Consider the following 6,000-nt stretch of genomic DNA (forward strand, 5'->3'; position numbering starts at 1 on the left):
GGCATCTCCTCCGTACTGCCACACCGTGCTCTGTCTCTGGACTCCCACACCATGCTTCGTCCCCGTACTGCCACACTGTGCTCTGTCCCCATACTGCCACACTGTGCTCTGTCCCCATACTGCCACACTGTGCTCTGTCCCCATACTGCCACACCGTGCTCAGTCCCCGTACTTCTACACTGTGCTCCATCCCCAACCGTACTGCCGCACCGTGCTCCGTCACCGTACTGCCGCACCGTGCTCCAACCCCGTACTGCCGTATCGTGTTCCGTCTCTGTACTGCTGCGCCGTGCTCCACCGCCATACTCACCCGCTGTGCTCCCACACCCTGCCTCACCTTTGTACTGTCACACCGTGCTCCGCCTCGGGACTCCCACACCATGCTCCGTTCCCCGTACTGCCACACTGTGCTCCGTCCTCATACTGCCACACTGTGCTCCAACCCTGAATTCCCACACCGTGCTCCGTCCCCGTACTGCGACACTGTGCTCCGTCCCCGTACTGCCACACCGTGCTCCGTCACCGTACTGCCGCACTGTGCTCCAACCCCGTACTGCCGTATCGTGTTCCGTCTCTGTACTGCTGCGCCGTGCTCCACCGCCATACTCACCCGCTGTGCTCCCACACCCTGCCTCACCTTTGTACTGTCACACCGTGCTCCGCCTCGGGACTCCCACACCATGCTCCGTTCCCCGTACTGCCACACTGTGCTCCGTCCTCATACTGCCACACTGTGCTCCAACCCTGAATTCCCACACCGTGCTCCGTCCCCGTACTGCGACACTGTGCTCCGTCCCCGTACTGCCACACCGTGCTCCGTCCCCGTACTGCCACACCGTGCTCCGTCACCGTACTGCCGCACCGTGCTCCAACCCCGTACTGCCGTATCGTGTTCCGTCTCTGTACTGATGCGCCGTGCTCCACCGCCATCCTCACCCGCTGTGCTCCCACACCCTGCCTCACCTTTGTACTGTCACACCGTGCTCCGCCTCGGGACTCCGTCCCCGTACTGCGACACTGTGCTCCGTCCCCGTACTGCCACACCGTGCTCCATCCCCGTACTGCCACACCGTGCTCCATCCCCGTACTGCCACACCGTGCTCCATCCCCGTACTGCCACACCGTGCTCCGTCCCCGTACTGCCACACCGTGCTTCATCCTCGTACTGCCACACCGTGTTCTGCCGCCATACTCATGAACCCTGCTCCGTCCCCGTATTCCCACACTGCTCTGGCTTGGGACTCCCACACCATTCTCTGTCCCCGTACTGCCACACAGTGCTCCGTCCCCGACCGTACTGCCGCACCGTGCTCAGTCCCCGTACTGCCACACCATTCTCCGTCCCCGTACTGCCACATCGTCCTCCGTCCCCGTTTTGCCACACCATGCTCGGTTCCCTTACTACCACACCGTGCTCCATCTCAAAACGTACTGCCACTCTATGCTCCGTCCCTGTACTGGCGCACCGTGCTCTGTCCCCGTACTGCTGCACGGTGCTCCATCACCATACTGCCGCACCGTGCTCTGTCCCTGTACTGCCACGACGTGCTCCGCCGCCATACTCACCGGCTGTGCTCCCACACACGGCCTCTTGTCCGTACTGCCACACCATGCTCCGCCTCGGGACTCCCACACGATGCTCCATCCCAGATACTGCCACACCATGCTATGTCCCTGTACTGCCGCACCGTGCTCCGTCCCCATAGTGCCGCACGGTGCTCCATCACCATACTGCCGTACCGTGCTCCGTCCCTGTACTGCCGTACCGTGCTCCGTCTCCATACTGCTGCGACGTGCTTCGCCGCCATACTCACCGGCTGTGCTCCCACACACGGCCTCTTGTCCGTACTGCCACACCGTGCTCCGCCTCGGGACTCCCACAGCATGCTCTGTCCCAGATACTGCCACACCGTGCTCCGACCCCATACTGCCGCACGGTGCTCCATCACCATACTGCTGCACCGTGCTCCGTCCCTGTACTGCCGTACCGTGCTCTGTCTCCATACTGCCGTGACGTGCTCCGCCGCCATACTCACCGGCTGTGCTCCCACACACCTCTTGTCCGTACTGCCACACCGTGCTCCGCCTCGGGACTCCCACACCATGCTCCATCCCAGATACTGCCACACCGTGCTATGTCCCCGTACTGCCACACCGTGCTCCATTCCAGTACTGCCACACTGTGCTCCATCCCCAACCGTACTGTCGCAACGTGTTCCATCCCCGTACTGCTACACCATGCTCCACTGCCATAATCAGGCACCCTGCTCCTCCCCTGTATTCCCACACCGTGCTCTGCCTAAGGACTCCCACACCATTCTCCGTCCTCGTACTGCCACATCGGGCTCTGCTGCCATACTCGCGCACCCTGCTCCACCCCCGAACGCCCACACCGTGCTCTGCCTCGGGACTCCCACACCGTGCTCCGTCCCCGTACTGCCACACCCTGCTCCGCCTCCATACTCACGCTCCCTGCCCTCACACCGTGCTCCCTTCCTGTACTGCCACACCCTGCTCCGCAGCTATACTACCCCATGTGCTTCGCACCCGCACTCCCACGCTGTGCTCCGCCACCACCATGCGCCGTCATTCTGCCCCACCACCCTCCTGCCTATTCTCCGCCATCCTTGTGGTCACGCCCCGGCTGCTCCTCTGCACTTCAGTGTTGGAGGCGCCCCGCTGCTCAGGGATTGGGGGTCTTCAGAGGAGCAGGGTGTGAAGAGTAGTCCGCTTACGATGCCACATTTACTTCTCCTTATAGAATCCTTTCGAGGGTCCGGGCCCCTACACTCACCTGACTCGCACGGAGGTGGAGCGGGAGTTAGAGAAGCACAAGGAGCTGCTGAAGAAGAAGGACGGCCATATCCGGGAGCTGGAGGACTACATCGACAACCTGCTGGTGCGGGTGATGGAGGAGACCCCCAGCATCCTGCGGGTGCCCTACGTGCCTTCCAGGAAAGCTGGAAAATTCCCACAGAGCTAGCCCACAAGGACGGGGTGGCCACATCCACAGGAGGGAGGGGGCAGTTCAGAGAGGCTCAGGGTGGGAAGGGGGAGTCGATGGAGGCTGAAGGGGGGCGGAGGCTGAAAGGGGGAGAAGGGCGTTGGCAGAGAGTGATGGAGGGGAAGGGGCGGAGGCTGAGGGGGGAGAAGGAAGCGGAGGCTGAAGGGTGAGGGGGTGTCAAAGGAAGGGGGGCGGAGGCTGAGGGGGGGAATGGGGCATCAGCAGAGGCTGATGGGGGGGGGGGAAGGGTGAGTCGCCCACCAGCGGCGTACTCGGTAACGGGTCCGGTCTTAAAGGTGATGTCACGGTGGCTGCGACCTGGTCCGTGGCCCTGGGACTCACTGTAAAAGGGGACGGTCTTTTAAGGGAAAAATGTTTATAAGTCTATCGTGACGCCACCTGTGGTTTTCGGTCAATAGTTGGACCGACGCTGCGTTAAAGGGGTCCTCTAGGGGATGTTATTACAGCACTGATGGTACACTTCCCACTGGTGAAGCGGGGTCCCTAAGGTGTATGGTGGTGATGACGGTTGCTGGTAAATGAGTAAAGGAGACAAGTTGTAAGTCTTTACCTGGTTTACTGTAGTTGGCAGGCCACAGTCCAGGGCACCGGCAACAGGTACACAGGAGTCCAGGCAGGCCGGAAACAAACGGAATACCCTTGGCAAGTCAGGTTAGGAGCCTTCCACTGTGCGCTTGCTAAAGTCCCTTGCTGCCTAAAGTGTTCCAAACAAGGTCCTAATTCTTTCAGTTCTTTCTCCTGTCCTGGGACAGGTACCTGTATGGCAGGCAGCTTGAGCCGTACTTTCTGGGGTCTCTACACGGTGACTCCAGGATGCTGCTGTGCCACAGGCGTAATTTGGGCAATGTCTGTATTATCTTATTCCCTCCGGTTCTGCTGAGTGCCCTGTAGTTCCACTCTAGCCTCGGGCTCCCGGTACCCGATCTCTGCGCACTGACTCCTCGGAGGCCTATTCTCAGCCTCCTTGAGCCCTGAATCTCTCCTCTGCTCCTTTCCTGTCTGTCCTCGCTCACAGACTGTCTGTACAAACTCAACTGACTCCTCCTCCAAACCAGGATCTTTATCCTGGGAAGCTGCCCTAAAACAGGGTTTTGAGCTCCCCCTCCTGGCCTGGATTTGGAAGGTGTTGTGTGTGTGTGATATCCTGCCAAAGGGAATCTCACTTGTGTCCAGGCATAGCATTACCCTCCCCGAGAGGAAGGCAGCACTACTGTGGTACCCGAACTCCTGGGGTGCCACAAGGGGCGCCGGCAGAGACTGAGGAGGGAGAAGGAGGTGTCAGCGGAGGCTGAGGGGGGAGAAGGGGGTGTCAGCGTGGAGGCTGAGATGGTATGCAGGGCATCGACGGAAGCTGATGAGGTGGAAGGGGGGTTTGGTGCAAGCTGAGGGGGGAAGGGGCATTGGCGGAGGCTATTGGGGGGGGAAGAGGTGCTTTGGTGCAATCTGAGAGGGGAAGTGGGGTTTCGGCGGAGGTTGAGCAGGCGAGAGGGCTTCGATGCAAGGTGAGGGAGGAAGGGGGGTTTCGATGAGGGCTGAGGGTAGGGGGTTTTGGTAAGGGCTGAGGTGGTGGAAGGTGGCGGAGGCAGAGGAGGAGCGTGGAACGTTGGCGGAGGCTAAGTTGGGGGGAGGGAAGCTTCGGCGGAGGCTGAGGGTGGTGTCCGCGGTATACTCTGAAAATACCAAATATGCAAAAGTAAAAGATGATGATGTGAGGCCGCGACCTCTGGTGTTATCCTGGGGTGGAGAGCCGGACATTGCAGCTATGTGACAGAGCAGATGGCCAAGCACTGCGGTGTTTTGCCTCTTTTCATGCCCCCTCACCCTCCCGTACTCAGTGTTACAACTGTTTATAATGTGGTGTAGAAATGTAATAATATAATATTCTACAGCAGAAAATGTACTAGTCCGAGACACAGCTGCACCTGCTCATTGTAATGGCCTGTAGAGCCTCCCAGCATGCACCTGTCTTGAAGGAGTGGTCTCTGGTGGGGTCCTCCTGCTCCTCCTGTATCATAGACCTGTACTGGAGGAGCAGTTTCTGGTGGGGTTTCTTCCACTCCTCTCAGCATAAATGTCGTGAAGGAGTGGTTTCTAATGAAGTCCTGCTCCATCCATCATGCACAAAGTATCTGTCTCTGGTGAAGTACTCCTGCTCATCCCATAATTCACCTTTCCTGGAGAAGAAGTTTTGGTGGGGTTCTCCTGCGCCTCCTCCGATCGTGCACTTGTCATGTAGGAATGGACTCTTTTAAGGTCCTTCTGCTCCTACTCCCATCAAGCACTTGTCCTAAAGGAGCTGTCTCAGGTAGGGTTTCTCCCTCTCCTCCCATCATGCATATCCTGAAGGAGTGGTCGTTGTTGAGGTCCTGCTCATCCAATCATGCATTGATCCTGGAGAAGCAGTCTCTGTTAGGGTCCTCCTTTCATAATGCACCTGTCCTGGAGGAGCAGCCTCTGGTGGGGTATTTCCGCTCCTCCCATCATGCACTTGAAGGGGAGTGGTCTCTGCTGAGGTTCTCTCATCATGAACATTTCCTTAGAGAGCAGTCTCCTGTTGGGTCCTTCCATGGTGTACCTGGACTGGAAGAGTGGTGTCAGGTTTGGTCCTTCTACCATAATTCTTCTGTCCTGTAGAAGCGGTATCTGTTGAGTTCCTCCTCTCATAATGCACGTGTTCTGGGGGCGCAGTCTCATGGGTTACTTCATCTCCCATCATGCATCTGTCCTGGAGGAGCAGTGTCTGGTAAAGTTCTCGGGCTCTAGTCTCTAGTGGGGTCTTTCAACTCCTCTCATCATGCACGTTTTTGGAGAAGCAGTATCTGGTAGGGTTCCTCCCACTCCACCCCTCATGCTCTTGTCCTGAAAGCGGTCTCTGGTGGGTTCCTCCCTCTCCTGCCATCATGCACCTGTCCTGGAGGAGCGGCCTTGCTTGGGGTCCTCCTGCTCCTCTTTCCATAATGCACCTGTCTTGGAGG

At 58.7% G+C, this 6,000-nt stretch overlaps 1 protein-coding gene across 2 annotated transcripts in view; it reads left to right on the plus strand.

Moving 5' to 3' along the window:
* RAB11FIP2 (RAB11 family interacting protein 2) overlaps positions 1–3,060 on the plus strand; it is a 54,266-nt gene extending 51,206 nt beyond the window's left edge. For both annotated transcript variants that reach the window (XM_077257887.1, XM_077257888.1), the window contains one exon: positions 2,762–3,060. In XM_077257887.1, the coding sequence (XP_077114002.1) occupies positions 2,762–2,983 (222 nt within the window). In that variant the 3' untranslated portion in view covers positions 2,984–3,060. The remainder of the gene's footprint in view (positions 1–2,761) is intronic.
* The last annotated feature ends 2,940 nt before the right edge of the window (positions 3,061–6,000 follow it).

Source organism: Ranitomeya variabilis, chromosome 4 (genome assembly GCF_051348905.1).
Source record: "Ranitomeya variabilis isolate aRanVar5 chromosome 4, aRanVar5.hap1, whole genome shotgun sequence".
In the NCBI taxonomy this organism is placed as follows: Eukaryota; Metazoa; Chordata; class Amphibia; order Anura; family Dendrobatidae; genus Ranitomeya; species Ranitomeya variabilis.